We start from the raw sequence: 19,179 nt of genomic DNA, 5'->3' as shown, positions 1-19,179 counted from the left end.
CCAGGTGTAGCAGTAGTAAGGTGGTGGGACTCTGCTGACAGCCAGGTGTAGCAGTAGTAAGGTGGTGGGACTCCGCTGACAGCCAGGTGTAGCAGTAGTAAGGTGGTGGGACTCCGCTGATAGCCAGGTGTAGCAGTAGTAAGGTGGTGGGACTCCGCTGACAGCCAGGTGTAGCAGTAGTAAGGTGGTGGGACTCCGCTGATAGCCAGGTGTAGCAGTAGTAAGGTGGTGGGACTCCGCTGATAGCCAGGTGTAGCAGTAGTAAGGTGGTGGGACTCCGCTGACAGCCAGGTGTAGCAGTAGTAAGGTGGTGGGACTGCGCTGACAGCCAGGTGTAGCAGTAGTAAGGTGGTGGGACTCCGCTGACAGCCAGGTGTAGCAGTAGTAAGGTGGTGGGATTCCGCTGACAGCCAGGTGTAGCAGTAGTAAGGTGGTGGCTTTATGTAGGCACCGCTTGTCACTGTTATAGTGCAATTCGTGTATTGTTTAGTGTTGTGTAGTGGCTTTGCTGGCATGCATCTAAAAACAGTTTGGGGAGTTTGCCCCACCAAGATTTACATGCTAAAATCGCCACTGATTAGCTTTATCACAGAATCCCTAGTGCAAGATTTTTCTTTATTTTGATACACTCAGTATGTGGCAATGCAAGTTATTGAAGCAACGGAATTTAGACCTTGAATTTATTGATTACATGAATAATTGAGACATGTCTTATGAGTGACTTTCAGTAATCTACATGCATAATTATGGTTTGTGTGTGTGTGTGTGTGTGTGTGTGTGTGTGTGTGTGTGTGTGTGTGTGTGTGTGTGTGTGTGTGTGTTTTACATCAATGCCGGCCTGGGGTCATTACCAGATAGTTATATCACAGGTGGGGAATCCCCTGGGCAGCTCCAAGCCACACACCTGTCTTCATCATAGGTCTGCAATCTGGCCATATATCTCCATTCATAACCGTCCATACAGCACCACCTGGGGTTCGCAATGAACTTGTAGGCTATTGTGAGACAATTTAATATTGGAATCAAATGCTATCACTTTGAAATCTACATTTTACTTGTTTTATAGGCATACATGATTATGTATCAGAGGATGGAACTCTGAAAATATAGTATCTTTACACTCTGTAAATACTGAAACATTGAATCAAGTCTAAGAACCTCACATTCATGGGTAAAGTAACTACAGTACTTTTATTATGAAAATCCGAGACATGCTACACAGGAAGGAAGTTCCGCAGATCGAAGGACGACTGGTGGAGAATAGCTGTCACGACAGGTAAGTGGTGTTTATATTGACGTTTTATGTTGTTATTTTAACTTATTTTGATATTTTATGACATGTTGTTGATACATTTGAGAATTGAAAAAAATATTTGCAAAGTTTTGCTATCTTTCTAACTATGCAATCGATTAAAACACACCATTATTGCCAAGTCAAACAAACTGCTTCGGTCCATGCTAGGTTTACATTACCGTTAGCTAGCTGTTTGTTTACGTTATGCGACAAACGTAGCTAGCTAACTTACTCACCAACATTTCTCAGTTGCCTTTGGGATTTCTCGCTGTATGATAATCGCCATTGTAACCAAGTGGTGTTTGATACGACGTCTTATACAGCTAGATAACAACTAGCTACGCTAGCTGGCTTGGAACTGTTAATATTGTTGTGGATATGGCTAGTTAGCTTAGCTAACTTGATATTTGCTAACATAGCTGTTATCAGAGATGTGTTGTCAGTTTAGTAAGTAGCAAGAACATAGCTGGCTAGATTGTTAGTCTTTAGCTAGCTACTTGACTCAAACAAAGTGACAGCAAACGATTTGTCTAGTTAGCATACCGTTGGAACCCTGTTTTGCAGTCGAATGTCATTGGTTGAGGGCTTGAGGCTATGGACAGGGCCTATTAGCTTCAGCGAGCAAAACGGTTCCAAAAGTATGTTTAGCTTCCTACTATAGCTATTTTTTATTTGTCAGATGAAAAATTCAAAAGAAAAGTTTTGATATTTTATGAATAGAAGAGGAAAGTTGCTAAGCAATGTTTTTCAAATGTATACAGCAGGGATGCCTAATGTGTCAATGAGACCAAAACATTCAGGCCTAACAGTGATATCCACTTGTTGATATCAAAATATGAAAGAAGACTGATATCTTCTTTCATATTTTCTGTTGCCTGTCAATGATTATGAATACTATGTCATTGCACACTTTAGGCTCTAGCAAATCTGATTCAACTAATAAAGGATTTTGTTTACCAGTTAGACTAAATCAGTTATACCAGTAGTGAAACAAAACTGTAGGGGTTATGGGAGGATTGCAAAATGTTGAGCGCTTGTCTGTGACCTTGTTCAGTGGTTCTCAAACCTCTACTCGGGACCCCAAGTTGTTCTATGTATTTGCTATATCCCAGAGGTAGCACACCTAATTCAACCTGTCAACGAATCATCAAGCCCTTGACTAGGTGATTCAGGTGAGCTGGTTCAGGGCTACAACAATATTGTGAAATGTCTGGTGGTCCCCGGGGAGAGGTCTGAGGACCACTGACCTAGGCCTAGTTCCATATGTCTTGTCTCTCCCAGGTGGTAGTGAATGCGGTAGAGTCCCAGTCTAGGTATGGAACAGTGTGCGTGTGTGGAGCGGGAGCTGGAGAAGGTGCTCCATAGGTTCGTCATGTATGGACACCAGTCAGAGGAACGTCTGGACGAACTACTACGCAGCGTCTGTGAGCTACGGGGACAGCTGGTTACATTCGGTAAGGCCAAGCCATCTCCACGCTCTAGTTTAGAAGTAGTGTCCACTCAAGTCTTCAAGTCATTTGCAGGTGCATGGTAAAGAATGATGGATAACTGCACACACTGTTAAAGGCCCTATATTCGAGGAATTCCTTGCAAGAGTATATCTAAAGCACGGAACAATATGCAATGAAGTTCTTTAAACAATGTGGCCCTAGAGAAATGAAACATTGTTTTGCTCTGGTTGCGTGCCTTGTCTCATGAGGGTTCAGGTACAGAAGGGATTCATAGCTTTCTTTATGTACATTCAACAAGACTGTTTTTAACCTTTTTAATGTTCTGATTTGTTTTAACCTGATTGTTGTCTCCTTCAGAGCAGAGGCATCACTTGAATATCGTTCTAATTCTAGACATTCTGTTACATAGCATTGTTCAAATGTTCCCATGTAATGGGGTCGATAACCATAGAAATATGTAAGGGATAATCAATGAGGGGCTCTGCATTCAAAAGCAGCTCAAACATAGAACTTGTAAGAATGAACTATAGCCATTGAATTCCACCGTGCAAATATACCGCGCATTATAGGGAAATAATTCACTCTCTAGAATGCCCTTCAAGCCAATCAGAAACGAGTATTCAACAATGGCATGGTATAAGTCATTATATTTCTACGGCGCAACATGGCTGCCACAGAGTTTTGTCATGTCAATCACAATGCAGAAACCTCAATGTACCAACTCTCTAAATATATGGCTCTCCTTCAGGGGTACAAGATGCAGATCTTTCGGTGCTATCTCAGACGATGGCCCAGTGTTGTAAGAACATTAAAGAAACAGTACAGCTGCTGGCCTCCAGACACAAGGACATCCACGGCAGTGTCTCCAAAGTCGGCAAAGCTATCGACAGGGTAAGATTTTCCCAATAAATGCTTTCATTATAGAATCTTTACATTTTAGAAAAGATGAATGATGACACAATTTCCTTGTGGTTTAAGCCAATATTATTGTAAAAATGTACCTTAAGCACACAAGGGAGAAATTTCAGCAGATTCTGTGTGTTTTATTTCCACTTATCCTTTGGTTGTTTCCTGGTTGTGTTTCTGTAGAACTTTGATGCAGAGGTGAGTGCAGTGGTGGCAGAGACAGTGTGGGACTCACCTGAGAGACAGAAGTACCTGAGTGAGACCATTGTGGAACACTTGTACAGACAAGGCATGCTGAGCGTGGCAGAGGACCTATGTCAGGTAAACAGCTGAGATGAAACAAAAGCCTGCACACCCTGTTGGTCCCCAGAACCAGAGTTGAAGACATTTGGTGTATTTCATGTGTATTATAACTGCCTGCCGTGTGTGTGTCTCCCAGGAGTCTGGAGTAGTGATTGACATGAGCATGAAGCAGCCATTCTTGGAACTCAACAGGATCCTGGAGGCCTTGAGGATGCAGGACCTCAGACCAGCACTAGAGTATGTAATATACCTCCTCTCTGTTATTTACTGACCTCAGACCAGCACTAGAGTATGTACTATACCTCCTCTCTGTTATATACTGACCTCAGACCAGCACTAGAGTATGTACTGTACCTCCTCTCTGTTATATATTGACCTCAGACCAGCACTAGAGTATGTACTGTACCTCCTCTCTGTTATATACTGACCTCAGACCAGCACTAGAGTATGTACTATACCTCCTCTCTGTTATATACTGACCTCAGACCAGCACTAGAGTATGTACTATACCTCCTCTCTGTTATATACTGACCTCAGACCAGCACTAGAGTATGTACTGTACCTCCTCTCTGTTATATACTGACCTCAGACCAGCACTAGAGTATGTACTATACCTCCTCTCTGTTATATACTGACCTCAGACCAGCACTAGAGTATGTACTATACCTCCTCTCTGTTATATACTGACCTCAGACCAGCACTAGAGTATGTACTGTACCTCCTCTCTGTTATATACTGACCTCAGACCAGCACTAGAGTATGTACTATACCTCCTCTCTGTTATATACTGACCTCAGACCAGCACTAGAGTATGTACTGTACCTCCTCTCTGTTATATACTGACCTCAGACCAGCACTAGAGTATGTAATATACCTCCTCTCTGTTATATACTGACCTCAGACCAGCACTAGAGTATGTACTATACCTCCTCTCTGTTATATACTGACCTCAGACCAGCACTAGAGTATGTACTATACCTCCTCTCTGTTATATACTGACCTCAGACCAGCACTAGAGTATGTACTATACCTCCTCTCTGTTATATACTGACCTCAGACCAGCACTAGAGTATGTACTATACCTCCTCTCTGTTATATACTGACCTCAGACCAGCACTAGAGTATGTACTGTACCTCCTCTCTGTATGCAGTTGAATGTGAATCAAACCCCTTTTTGATCATTTTGAGCCATTTAGTAACTGATTAACTTGAGAGTAGTGAACACAATTGAGATCTGAAATGCCAGGGTTGAAGGTCAATTAGAATTTTGGTTGACTTCCTGAATTGATTGAATTGGGGCTATTCACTAGGAGCCAAACAGAACCAAACAGAAGGAAATGGGTAGGGACCTACCTGAATTTGTCCAATAGAAATGATTGTTTTCAGTTTACAACTGTTTGTTACGGTGTGCACTAATGATTATAACCCTCTGTCCCTTGCTCCAGGTGGGCAGTAACAAACCGGCAGCGCCTGCTGGACCTGAACAGTACCCTGGAGTTCAAGCTGCACCGCCTCTACTTCATCAGCCTGTTAAACGGAGGCATCACGAACCAGCTGGAGGCGCTACAGTACGCCAGGCACTTCCAGCCCTTCGCCTCACAGCACCAGAGAGGTAGGGGACACAGCAGCCTGGGCCCTGTTCAGGTCAGCAGGGTGGGACAGATAGAAATGTAGACAGCAGATATATGATGGTCTGAACGGAGGCACTTCCAGCCCTTCGCCTCACAACACCAGAGGTAGGGACAGACATACCCTGGCTGGGGTCTCCCGGTGGTCTTGAAGAGAGGTAGGGACAGACATACCCTGGCTGGGGCCTCCCGGTGGTCTTGAAGAGAGGTAGGGACAGACATATCCTGGCTGGGGTCTCCCGGTGGTCTTGAAGAGAGGTAGGGACAGACATACCCTGGCTGGGGCCTCCCGGTGGTCTTGAGGAGAGGTAGGGACAGACATACCCTGGCTGGGGCCTCCCGGTGGTCTTGAAGAGAGGTAGGGACAGGCATATCCTGGCTGGGGTCTCCCGGTGGTCTTGAAGAGAGGTAGGGACAGGCATATCCTGGCTGGGGCCTCCCGGTGGTCTTGAAGAGAGGTAGGGACAGACATATCCTGGCTGGGGCCTCCCGGTGGTCTTGAAGAGAGGCGGGACAGACATATCCTGGCTGGGGCCTCCCGGTGGTCTTGAAGAGAGGTAGGGACAGACATATCCTGGCTGGGGCCTCCCGGTGGTCTTGAAGAGAGGCGGGACAGACATATCCTGGCTGGGGCCTCCCGGTGGTCTTGAAGAGAGGTAGGGACAGACATACCCTGGCTGGGGCCTCCCGGTGGTCTTGAAGAGAGGTAGGGACAGACATACCCTGGCTGGGGCCTCCCGGTGGTCTTGAGGAGAGGTAGGGACAGACATACCCTGGCTGGGGCCTCCCGGTGGTCTTGAAGAGAGGTAGGGACAGACATATCCTGGCTGGGGCCTCCCGGTGGTCTTGAAGAGAAGTAGGGACAGACATACCCTGGCTGGGGCCTCCCGGTGGTCTTGAAGAGAGGTAGGGACAGACACCCTGGCTGGGGCCTTTGGGTGGTCTTGAAGAGAGGTTGGGACTGTCTGTCTGACACCCTGGCTGGGGCCTCCTGGGGGTATTGAAGAGCTTTTTGACAGGGATCATGTTCATATATATATATATATATATATATATATATATATATTTTTTTTTTTACTGAAACAGGGAGGAACTACCTGTCCAATAAGAAACCCTCATTTGTCTTTTCTCAATAGCTTTCCTACAGGACTTCATAGCTTCATTCTCTTACCAGCTGACTGACAAATGATCTGTTCCAATAGTCTGTGAATGGACACCTTCCTTCCTCCCTCCTCCATGACCACTGTCTCCCCCAGACATCTTCAATAACACTGTCTCCTCTCCCCCAGACATGCTGAATAACACTGCCTCCTCTCCCCCAAACATACTGAATAACACTGCCTCCTCTCCCCCCGACATACTGAATAACACTGCCTCCTCTCCCCCAGACATACTGAATAACACTTCCTCCTCTCCCCCAGACATCCTAAAATAACACTGCCTCCTCTCCCCCAGACATCCGGAATAACACTGCCTCCTCTCCCCCAGACATGCTGAATAACACTGCCTCCTCTCCCCAGACATACTGAATAACACTCCCTCCTCTCCCCAGACATACTGAATAACACTGCCTCCTCTCCCCCAGACATACTGAATAACACTGCCTCCTCTCCCCAGACATACTGAATAACACTTCCTCCTCTCCCCCAGACATCCTGAATAACACTGCCTCCTCTCCCCCAAACATACTGAATAACACTGCCTCCTCTCCCCCAGACATGCTGAATAACACTGCCTCCTCTCCCCCAGACATACTGAATAACACTGCCTCCTCTCCCCAGACATACTGAATAACACTTCCTCCTCTCCCCCAGACATCCTGAATAACACTGCCTCCTCTCCCCCAGACATACTGAATAACACTGCCTCCTCTCCCCCAGACATACTGAATAACACTGCCTCCTCTCCCCCAGACATACTGAATAACACTGCCTCCTCTCCCCCAGACATGCTGAATAACACTGCCTCCTCTCCCCCAGACATACTGGATAACACTTTCTCCTCTCCCCCAGACATACTGAATAACACTGTCTCCTCTCCCCCAGACATACTGGATAACACTGCCTCCTCTCCCCCAGACATGCTGAATAACACTGCCTCCTCTCCCCCAGACATACTGAATAACACTGCCTCCTCTCCCCCAGACATACTGAATAACACTGCCTCCTCTCCCCCAGACATACTGGATAACACTGTCTCCTCTCCCCCAGACATCCTTCCTCCCTCCTTCATGATCACTGCCTCCTCTCCCCCAGACCTCTCCCTACAGACATCCATTATAGCAGTGTCTCCTCTCCCCCAGACATCCAGATCCTCATGGGTAGTCTGGTGTACCTGCGGCACGGCATAGAGAACTCTCCCTACCGCTCTCTGTTAGAGACCAACCAGTGGGCTGACATCTGTAACAGCTTCACCAGGGACGCCTGCGCTCTGCTGGGGCTTTCTGTAGAGTCACCTCTCAGTGTCAGGTTAGACACACACACACGGCAGTATAATGCTTATAGTAAGATTCATTGTCATTGTTTTTCACTGCAGTATGTACAGTTGAAGTGGGAAGTTTACATACACTTAGGTTGGAGTCATTAAAACTCGTTTTTCAACCACTTCACAAATTTCTTGTAAACAAACTATAGTTTTGGTAAGTTGGTTAAGACATCTACTTTGTGCATGACACAAGTCGTTTTTCCAACAATTGTTTACGGACAGATTATTTCACTTATAATTCACTGTATCACAATTCCAGTGGGTCAGAAGTTTACATACACTAAGTTGACTGTGCCATTAAACAGCTTGGAAAATTCCAGAAAATTATGTCATAGGTTTAGAAGCCTCTGATAGGCTAATTGACATCATTTGAGTCAATTGGAGGTGTACCTGTGGATGTATTTCAAGACCTACCTTCAAACTCAGTGCCTCTTTGCTTGACATCATGGGAAAATCAAAAGAAATCAGCCAAGACCTCAGAAAAACAATTGTAGACCTCCACAAGTCTGGTTCATCCTTGGGAGCAATTTCCAAATGCCTGAAGGCACCACGTTCATCTGTACAATCAATAGTACGCAAGTATAAACACCATGGGACCACGCAGCCGTCATACCATACAGGAAGGAGACGCGTTCTGTCTCCTAGAGATGAACGTACTTTGGTGCGAAAAGTGCAAATCAATCCCAGAACAACAGCAAAGGACCTTGTGAAGATGCTGGAGGAAACCGGTATAAAACATTTAAATTTTATACATTTTAGTCATTTAGCAGACGCTCTTATCCAGAGCGACTTACAGTAGTGAATACATACATTTCATTTCATGCATTTTTTTAAAATAAAAAATAAATGAAAAATATGGTACTGTATCTATATCCACAGTAAAATGAGTCCTATATCGACATAACCTGAAAGGCTGCTCAGCAAGGAAGAAGCCACTGCTCAAAAAACGCCATAAAAAAGCCAGACTACGGTTTGCAACTGCACAGGAGAAATGTCCTCTGGTCTGATGAAACAAAAATAAAACTGTTTGGCTGTAATGACCATTGTTATGTTTGGAGGAAAAATGGGGAGGCTTGCAAGCCAAAAGACCACCATCCCAACCGTGAAGCACGGGGGTGGCAGCATCATGTTGTGGGTGTGCTTTGCTGCAGGAGGGACTGGTGCTCTTCACAAAATAGATGGCATCATGAAGAACGAAAATTATGTGGATATACTGAAGCAACATCTCAAGACATCAGTCAGGAAGTTAAAGCTTGGTTGCAAATGGACAATGACCCCAAGCATTCTTCCAAAGTTGTGGCAAAATAGCTTAAGGACAACAAAGTCAAGGTATTGGAGTGGCCATCACAAAGCCCTGACCTCAATCCTATAGAGAATTTGTGGGCAGAACTGAAAAAGCATGTGTGAGCAAGGAGGCCTACAAACCTGACTCAGTTACACCAGCTCTGTCAGGAGGAATGGGCCAAAATTCACCCAACTTATTGTGGGAAGCTTGTGGAAGGATACCCAAAATGTTTGACCCAAGTTCAATCAATTTTAAGGCAATGCACTCGATTAGTATTTGGTAGTATGTAAACTTCTGACCCACTGGGAATGTGATGAAAGAAATAAAAGCTGAGATGAATCATTCTCTCTACGATTATTCTGACATTTCACATTCAAATAAAGTGGTGATGCTAACTGACTTAAAACAGGGATTCTTTTACTTGGATTAAATGTCAGGAATTGTGAAAAACTGAGTTTACATACACTTTAGCCAAATACTTTTAAACTTCCCACTTCAACTGTATCTGTGATTTCCATGTCTGTTTCTCTGTGTTGAATGGTATTCTCTGTCAGTTTTGCGTCAGGCTGCATGGCTCTACCAGTCCTGATGAACATCAAACAGGTGATTGAACAGAGACAGTGTAGCGGAGTCTGGACACACAAGGACGAGCTGCCTGTAAGTCTCCCTTTCTATGCTCTCGTGACTTTCTCTGGGTGGTGAATCCTCAGAGTATTTATTAGCATTTAAAATCAAGAATTGTAATTCATAACTATTCATGATTTTTTTTAAAATAAAAAATAACATGTATAATACTATAACCATTTCTAATGGATTATTAATGAAGGTTGTCATAAAGGGTAACGGTGCTGTCCTGTCTGTCCTGTCTGTCCTGTCTCCAGATTGAGATAGACCTGGGGAAGAAGTGCTGGTACCATTCCGTGTTCGCCTGTCCCATCCTCCGGCAGCAGACGTCAGAGAGCAACCCTCCCATGAAGCTCATCTGTGGACACGTCATCTCCAGAGACGCCCTCAACAAACTCACCAACGCTGGAAAGTGAGTCTGATCCAGGTTGACAGACAAACAAGCACTCAACCATTGACAGTCAGACCTGTGGAACTCTGTGGTTAAACTCTCCTGCCGGTCTGTATATGTCTAACTCTGTCCTCCATCTCCTCAGACTGAAATGCCCCTACTGTCCCATGGAGCAGAACCCGTCAGATGCCAAGCAGATCTTCTTTTGATCCCCCATCCTGTTTCTAGAAACCCCCAGGCCCCAGGCAAAGTGGAGCCCCTTTGAGCTACAGTAGCTACCTGCTACCCCAGGACCCCTGTAAATCCCCCATCCTACCTCCTGAGAGAGAGACATCTCAAAAGGATCATTCATTCATTGACACTCATTTGCAGCTGCCTGCAGAATATAGGCTTATTCTTATTAAGGATGTGATGATGCGTTATCAAAGGGTATCAAGTTGAGTTGTGGAGTTTTTGGACGACTGCTTTGTTCCTTGTTTCTTTCCTCTATATGTCCGTCTGTAGGCTTTCCTCAGAACACAGAATCCTCTATATATCCATCTGTAGGCTTTCCTCAGAACACAGAATCCTCTATATATCCATCTGTAGGCTTTCCTCAGAACACAGAATCCTCTATATGTCCATCTGTAGGCTTTCCTCAGAACACAGAATCCTCTATATATCCATCTGTAGGCTTTCCTCAGAACACAGAATCCTCTATATGTCCATCTGTAGGCTTTCCTCAGAACACAGAATCCTCTATATGTCCATCTGTAGGCTTTCCTCAGAACACAGAATCCTCTATATGTCCATCTGTAGGCTTTCTTCAGAACACAGAATCCTCTATATATCCATCTGTAGGCTTTCCTCAGAACACAGAATCCTCTATATGTCCATCTGTAGGCTTTCTTCAGAACACAGAATCCTCTATATGTCCATCTGTAGGCTTTCTTCAGAACACAGAATCCTCTATATGTCCATCTGTAGGCTTTCTTCAGAACACAGAATCCTCTATATGTCCATCTGTAGGCTTTCTTCAGAACACAGAATCCTCTATATGTCCATCTGTAGGCTTTCCTCAGAACACAGAATCCTCTATATATCCATCTGTAGGCTTTCCTCAGAACACAGAATGGTCGGTTGAATGGATGTTAGAGAGGTGATGTGACATTATGGTTTTTAGGAAGTTGTCTGATTTCAGGAGAGTATTTAAACTTCTATATTACAGAGGTATAGCTAAGTGGCCTCTGAGAAAGTATATTCACATATATATTGTATTGAGAGGTTGTGATTGGCTGATAGGTTGAGGTGACCGTGGTTACAGTTTGTGAATGGAACACTGATTGTAAAAAGTAACATTTTGCCTGTTGGCTATGATGTAATAAAGGCCCTGATTGGTTGAAAGTCACTATGGGTTACAGTACATGTATCAGTGTGATGATCAACAGTTGTGATCGATGGAGAGGTCGAGGGTCAATTGGCTGATTGATTTTGCAACTGCCTCCAATAACAAGATTTTTCCTGTTTTCTTGTTCTGTGTAGGCCTATGTATTTAACAAAAACAATGATACTACTGTGAAGTCTGCTTTTGTTTTTATTTATCATAGCTAGAATCAAGTCTCCTGTAAAATAGTGAAACCATAAGTAACTTTACACCTTTTTATGAAATATAATTCTGCCACAAAATAGCAACATCAGTATTGGATCCATGATCAAATCCTTCTCCTTGGACCAAACGGATAGCTCCCAGCCCATGAAATGGTGATGTCATACCAGCCCATGAAATGGTGATGTCAGCAAGGTCTGCACCAGCATATCTTTAACAGCTGACACATGGTAGCACTCAGCCATTATATCAACTCTGCACTGATCTCCAGTCAGAATGAATGATGGTAACAGGTCTTTATTTGATGGTTTGTGTGCGTACACGTTTGTTTTGTGTTTAGTTGATTTGACATTTTATTTACTGCTTTTGGTTGACAATCATTCACCTCCTTTCCCAGAATACATTAAGGTCTGTTATGGCTTCTTTTCCAGTAGTCAGAGTTATTGAGTTCTTGTATGATAGGTTTGCCTTTTACCTGCTTCTCTTTATTCAAGTTTTATTGTACATATTTATTCTCTAACATGTTTCATATTATACTTGCATCTTGAAATGGAATAAAAACTTTATACTCCAACTCTGTTTCTATGTTTGTGAAATGTATCAGAGTTTGGTTGTTTTGTTTGGTTAGCTGCAGAAAGATGTACCGGGTAGTTATTTTTTGGTGACCGACAATACTAGCTACTGATATTGACTCACATGCTCTTCCTGCATCTGCCACCTGATGGCGGCCTTACCACACCAGATGACTACATACTAAACAACATGCCTTAGCCTGAGATTTTAGTTGCAGAAATATCTCCACCTGGGTTAGCTGTATTCACTTCACGCAAACAACTGTCCTCCTGTTGACTTTAACTAGTGTGTGGTATAGTTGTATGTAAGTAATACTGTAAGCCGCCTAACATTGAATGCTCCAAGCAGTGTAATTTGCATGTGTAGAGTCCCTCCTACATACAGAGCAGCAATACACAGAATCATGAGTTAATATCTTTCATCATCATCCCACACTCAGAAGACAGTCACCTATGTGAGCTGTGGAGTTATATTAAGCCCCTGGTTTATATAACGTTAGATGGAGGTTGGTGAGTCAGAGGGAGAGATGGTGTTTGGCTTGACCCCCCCCCCTCCCCGGGAACATGCACGTCAAGTCTAACACAGGACTGTTTGCTAACTGCTCAAACCATGAACCTGGCAACTACACAAGTCAAATATGCTTGAGAGTGGGTGGCAGGAGGGTCAATAATGGCTGGGATGGAGTGAATGGAATGGTATCAAACACTTGGAAACCAGGTGTTTAATGAGTTGGATGCCATTCCATATATTCCGTACATGCCATTACTACGAGCCCGTCCTCCCCAATTAAGGTGGCACCAACCTCCTGTGGATACAGATATTTTTCCATCGGGGTTCTAAAAGAACACTGGGTGTTTGTGTGTCCAGCACTCAACTTCACAAAACCACCCAGGGCAGCCACCCTTCTCTTCCGCTTGCCTTGGCTGGCTCCCATGGAAAGACCTGTTCCTTACGCTAACAAAGATCCTCCTCTGTTTCCATCTAGGCTGACCTCTGCCCTGTAATGTCCAAACTCAGGGAGGAGGTATGTAAGGGCCAGGTTTGTACAGGGGAGTGACAGTGTGTGTGGTGATAAGGATCCAAGGCCGAGACATTCTAAAGGGTACTTTCCCAGCAGCTTCCTCCAGTCTGTAGTTCAGAGGGGCCACAAAAACGAATCTCTCAGTTAATAGTCTACTTCACTACAGATATTGGGAGAATCTCAGTTGCATACTCCTCGCGTCCTCTCTCCTCTCCACCTTCTCAAAACCCATTGGATGAATAAGCCAGGTGTCCCGTCCCTCTGACCTTCTCCTCCAATGGGTTTTGAGAAGGAGGCGAACAGTATGCAATTGAGAGATTCTCCCATTGTCCAGTCCTGCACACAACAAATTGGTATTTAAAGTCCCAGGAGGATGGGGGAAAGGTAACCAAGTCTGAGATGAATGTACACAGTAAAAAAGGGGTGTAAAAATTACAGTGTTGACTTTAACCCAGGATGAGTATTAACAACAAGGGGAATTTTAGTCTTGTAAAATTTGTGTAAAATGATAGTCATTGCAGTGTAAATTAAACTCAATTCAGTGGAATGAAAAAATATTATTACACATTTATGTGTGAATTGTAACACCCTTTTGAGTCAAATTGACTCTGAAAATGTGACACTACCTGTAGAGTAACTTTAAGACTATATAGACTGGGACCAAATCTTATCTGAAACAGTTTTGAATTCACCTCTTAGGAGTTAAATGAACACTTTTATTTTTACTGTGTAGTAGAAGACTCTAGGGTTTATGTATGTTACCGGGTTCAGTGTAGTATAGCATAGTACAGTACATTATAGTATAGTGTAGTATAGCATACAGGTGAATTACTACAAGTTGTAGAGACAGGTTGTGCTTTTGTTTGTATTACTTAGTCAACAACTAATGTAAAGGAAATAGCCCTGAAAGAAACTCTCACACCACTTGATAAATGTTTATTATAGAAATTCAGAACCAACATATATAATGTTTATATATTTATTTAACTCCAGTGGTTTAACGCAAGTCACAGTATAGTACAGTATTTATTTTTCCCTAAACAAAGTGTCGCTGTTGAATGAAAAACTATTTTTGCCATATATATATATATATATTTTTTTTTTACATGTATTGAAAGCAGTAACTCCCGTCAATGAACTCTGAATATTTAATGAATCTATGTCCAAGAAAATTCAAAATAGCTTTTCTCAAGTTATGTAATTGTATGCTTGTTAATGGGAAAATATGGCAATTTTCTTCCATTTGCTGAAAAGTATCTGCTTAGGAGATAAGAGTTTTTTTCTCCGACAGCAACGATAGATGATCAGTAATTAGTCCAATGGGATGCAGAATAATGACCAGAGCTGTAATATTTGGCTATTCAGTCTATTTCCTCTAACAGCATTAGTATATCTAACTAACAACTATATACACATTACAATATAGTGATTTGGGGATAGAAAATAGAATCACATGACAATAAATATAAATTCCATAAAATTTCCTGAATACAGTATTGTTACAGTATTACAGGTTTCTTAAAGGGTAATTTTACAACAACAAAAAACAAGACAAAAATTCCCCTTGTTGTTAATGGCAGAGCAACATCATCTGTGTATTGGGCTCTGATGGTCTAGTGATGTTATGTTTCTCCTCTGAGCCCAGCTCCCTGGACGCTCCCTGGACGCTCCCTGGACGCTCCCTGGACGCTCCCTGGACGCTCCCTGAATGTCATGTACATTAGGCCTACTGTACACACTACAGACTTATTATCCAGTGACAATGACTGTACCTCACCACACCGGGACAAAACCCAAATCCCTTTAGATCCTTTGGACAACGTCCTAGGTCGCATCTGAAACCACTCCCTATTCCCTATGTAGTGCACTACTTTTGACAAGAGCCCCATTGGTCCTGGTCAAAAGTAGTGCACTATACAGGGTATAGGGTGCCATTTGGGACGTAACATACCCTTACTTATCCCCAGTCAGTGTTTGAACCTCAACTAGCCCACAGAACGGCTGTGAGGATCAGAACTATCAAACATACTGGTTTGATTATATATACACAGATTTTTTTGTTGAATAAGTAACATTTACAAATAGTTTATTATTATTATCCTTTGTACATACAAGCAGCCCTCTAAAGTGAGGTTTGGTCGGTGTCGTGCTTGAAGGATTGTACAGTGTTCTTGACTCTAATAGGCTGTCATTGATTGGTGGACTGAAACAGGAAGTTGTCATTGATTGGTGGATTGAAACAGGAAGTAGGAAGTGGAACTTCCAATAAACAGTACCAGAGAGGGTATCATTGTATTGCTGATTATATATGCACATTATTCAGTCTAGTTCACATAGGTATAGGAGTGCAGCGTTGTTTTGGAATTGGAACTGGGCCCTCCACAAGGACATAAAGATAAGGGGTGAGGATTTGGTTTGGAATGGGGCCCTCCTGTCCTTTAAAGTCTGTAAGAAGCCTGAGTATTCATCAAGGAAATAGGAAGAGGGGTTGAGTGTTTGGTTTGGAATGGGCCCCCCATCTAGTGTCCACTCAGTCAAATCTCAGACGACTCTATCCTCTCTATCCAGGGAAGACCAGGAGGAGGTATGCTGTCTTCCTCTCCTCTTTCTCTCTCTCCTCCTCCTCTCCTCACGTCCTGCACTTCCCTCTCCAGTGACTCGTTACTGTAGTCTCCCATCTCTCGCCCTCCTCCTTCTCTCACATCTTGCAGTTCTCTCTCCAGGGTTCCTCCTCCTCCTCTTCCTCTGAGCAGGTATAGTTCTCTCTCCAGGGTTCCTCCTCCTCCTCCTCCTCTGAGCAGGTATAGTTCTCTCTCCAGTAGTTGGTTGTGGTGGTACATGTCCAGGTAATTGGCCTGCAGCTCTCTCTGGTAGCAGATCACTTTCTCCTTCTCTGTCTGCCACGTCTGTCTCTCCTGCTCGAAGACTGTAGCCTGGGCCTCGCTCTGACGACGCTCTAACAACAGCTCTGCTCGCAGACGCTCCTCTGTAGGGCCTGCAGTTAAAGAGAGAGAGGGAGGGAGAGAAGGAAGATAAAGAGAGGGAGGGAGAGAGGAGGACGAGAAAGAGAGGAAGGGAGGGAAAGAGAGAGGGGAAGAGGAGGAAGAGAAAGAGAGGGAGGGAGAGAGGAGGAAGAGAAAGAGAAGGGAGCAGAGAGAGAGCGATAGTGACAGATATTTTAATGATCACCAATTAGCTTATTGGTCAACACAGTAACATTAGTCACACAAACACATAACAAACAAACATAACATTAAATAACAATCAAACATAACATAACAAACACACATAACATTACATAACAAACAAACATAACATTAAATAACAATCCAACATAACATAACAATCAAACATAACATAACATTACATAACAAACAAACATAACATTAAATAACAATCAAACATAACATTAAATAACAAACAAACATAACAAACAAAAATAACAATCACACATAACATTAAATAACAATCAAACATAACAATCAAACATAACATTAAATAACAAACAAGCATAACATTAAATAACAAACAAGCATAACATTAAATAACAAACAAGCATAACATTAAATAACAATCAAACATAACATTAAATAACAAACAAACATAACAAACAAAAATAACAATCACACATAACATTAAATAACAATCAAACATAACAATCAAACATAACATTAAATAACAAACAAGCATAACATTAAATAACAAACAAGCATAACATTAAATAACAAACAAGAATAACATTAAATAACAAACAAGCATAACATTAAATAACAAACAAACATAACAAACAAACATAACATTAAATAACAAACATAATATAATATAACAATCAAACACAACATAAGATTAAATAACAATCAAACAACATAACAATAAAACATAATATAACATAACAATCAAACAACATAACAATCAAACATAACACAACAAACATAACACAACAATAAAACATAACACAACAATCAAACATAACATAACACAACAAACATACCATAACACAACACAACAATCAAACATAACAATCAAACAACATAACAATCAAACATAACACAACAAACATAACACAACAATAAAACATAACACAACAATGAAACATAACACAACACAACAAACATACCATAACACAACACAACAATCAAACATAACAATCAAACATAATAACACAACAATGAAACATAACACAAGAATCAAACATAACATAACACAACAAACATAACATATTAACATAACAATCAAAAATAACAATCAAACATAACAATCAAACATAACATGATAAGAAATTATCTTTAACAGACACTTTTATCAAAAGCGACTTAGAGTCATGCTTGCATACATTTTATGTATAGGTGGCCCCAGGAATCAAACCCACAACCCTGGCGATGCAAGCGCCATGCACTACCAACTGAGCTACAGAGGACCACATATCCATACCTGATGCCCCTCCTGATCCTCGAGACTCTAGTGTTCCACTCTCCTCCGCTCCACCTTTCTCCAGTTGTTGAAGTTGCGCCCCCTGTAGGGCTGTCTGCAGCGTGTCTATCTGTCCATCACGTCTCTGCAGCTCTCCTCTGGTTTCTCTCAGCTGGGTCTTCAGCTGGAACAGCTCTGACAGCTTGCTGGTCACCTCCGCCTGGGAGTCACGCAGCTGCTGCTTCAACAACGAGATCTCACCCGACTTCTGACACACCTGAAAGGTAAGGAGGGAGGAGTGGTGAATGAGGACGCTAATTAAACCCTGCTCTTCACCAGCATCCCTCAGTCAATTCCTCCTCTCTCTATGCCTGTCCTCCGTCCTCTTAGTTCATGGACCCATCTCTATGTTTTTACCTTCACTTACCATCAACTCTCCATCCTTCTACCCCCTCACCTTCCACACTCCATCCTTCTACCCCCTCACCTTCCACACTCCATCCTTCTACCCCTTCACCTTCCCCACTCCATCCTTCTACCCCCTCACCTTCCCCACTCCATCCTTCTACCCCCTCACCTTCCCCACTCCATCCTTCTACCCCCTCACCTTCCCACTCCATCCTTCTACCCCCTCACCTTCCCCACTCCATCCTTCTACCCTCTCACCTTCCCCACTCCATCCTTCTACCCCCTCACCTTCCCCACTCCATCCTTCTACCCCCTCACCTTCCCCACTCCATCCTTCTACCCCCTCACCTTCCCCACTCCATCCTTCTACCCCCTCACCTTCCCCACTCCATCCTTCTACCCCCTCGCCTTCCCCACTCCATCCTTCTACCCCCTCACCTTCCCACTCCATCCTTCTACCCCCTCACCTTCCCCACTCCATCCTTCTACCCCCTCACCTTCCCCACTCCATCCTTCTACCCCCTCACCTTCCCCACTCCATCCTTCTACCCCCTCACCTTCCCCACTCCATCCTTCTACCCCCTCACCTTCCCCACTCCATCCTTCTACCCCCTCACCTTCCCCACTCCATCCTTCTACCCCTCACCTTCCCCACTCCATCCTTCTACCCCCTCACCTTCCCCACTCCATCCCCCAACCCTCTCACCTTCCCCACTCCATCCTTCTACCCCCTCACCTTCCCCACTCCATCCTTCTACCCCTCACCTTCCCCCACTCCATCCTTCTACCCCCTCACCTTCCCCCACTCCATCCTTC

At 43.5% G+C, this 19,179-nt stretch overlaps 2 protein-coding genes across 6 annotated transcripts in view; one reads left to right on the top strand and one right to left on the bottom strand.

The window, feature by feature from the left end:
• The first annotated feature begins 1,198 nt into the window (after positions 1-1,198).
• On the top strand, positions 1,199-12,525 carry LOC115168286 (E3 ubiquitin-protein transferase RMND5B-like). Of its 2 annotated transcripts, none has more exons than XM_029723424.1 (10): positions 1,199-1,276; positions 2,576-2,748; positions 3,494-3,636; positions 3,835-3,972; positions 4,091-4,191; positions 5,400-5,566; positions 7,885-8,050; positions 9,906-10,008; positions 10,233-10,387; positions 10,512-12,525. In XM_029723424.1, the coding sequence occupies exons 2-10, from the start codon at positions 2,610-2,612 to the stop codon at positions 10,573-10,575; spliced, it is 1,176 nt and encodes a 391-aa protein (XP_029579284.1). In that variant the 5' UTR covers positions 1,199-1,276; positions 2,576-2,609; the 3' UTR covers positions 10,576-12,525. The 2 variants fall into 2 exon arrangements, with proteins under 2 accessions (XP_029579284.1, XP_029579293.1); XM_029723433.1 differs by lacking the exon at positions 1,199-1,276 and adding an exon at positions 1,319-2,466.
• Positions 12,526-15,614: 3,089 nt separating this feature from the next.
• LOC115168267 (NEDD4-binding protein 3-A) overlaps positions 15,615-19,179 on the bottom strand; it is a 59,932-nt gene continuing 56,367 nt past the window's right edge. For 3 of the 4 annotated variants that reach the window (XM_029723394.1, XM_029723410.1, XM_029723384.1), the window contains 2 exons: positions 17,977-18,232; positions 15,615-16,540 (listed from right to left, as the gene is read on the bottom strand). In XM_029723394.1, the coding sequence (XP_029579254.1) occupies positions 16,080-16,540; positions 17,977-18,232 (717 nt within the window). In that variant the 3' untranslated portion in view covers positions 15,615-16,079. The remainder of the gene's footprint in view (positions 16,541-17,976; positions 18,233-19,179) is intronic. The other variant, XM_029723403.1, reaches the window with a different exon arrangement.

The sequence above is a fragment of the Salmo trutta genome, chromosome 3 (genome assembly GCF_901001165.1).
Source record: "Salmo trutta chromosome 3, fSalTru1.1, whole genome shotgun sequence".
NCBI classification, from domain to species: domain Eukaryota; kingdom Metazoa; phylum Chordata; class Actinopteri; order Salmoniformes; family Salmonidae; genus Salmo; species Salmo trutta.
This window is presented reverse-complemented; position numbering and strand designations above follow the sequence as displayed.

Excerpts from the sequence above, each read along its gene's own strand:
- LOC115168286 (XM_029723424.1), top strand. The coding sequence starts at position 2,610 with ATGGAACAGTGTGCGTGTGTGGAGCGGGAGCTGGAGAAGGTGCTCCAT. Across the intron at positions 3,637-3,834 it reads TCGGCAAAGCTATCGACAGG|AACTTTGATGCAGAGGTGAG; the intron begins GTAAGATTTTCC and ends GTGTTTCTGTAG. Across the intron at positions 10,009-10,232 it reads CACACAAGGACGAGCTGCCT|ATTGAGATAGACCTGGGGAA; the intron begins GTAAGTCTCCCT and ends TCCTGTCTCCAG.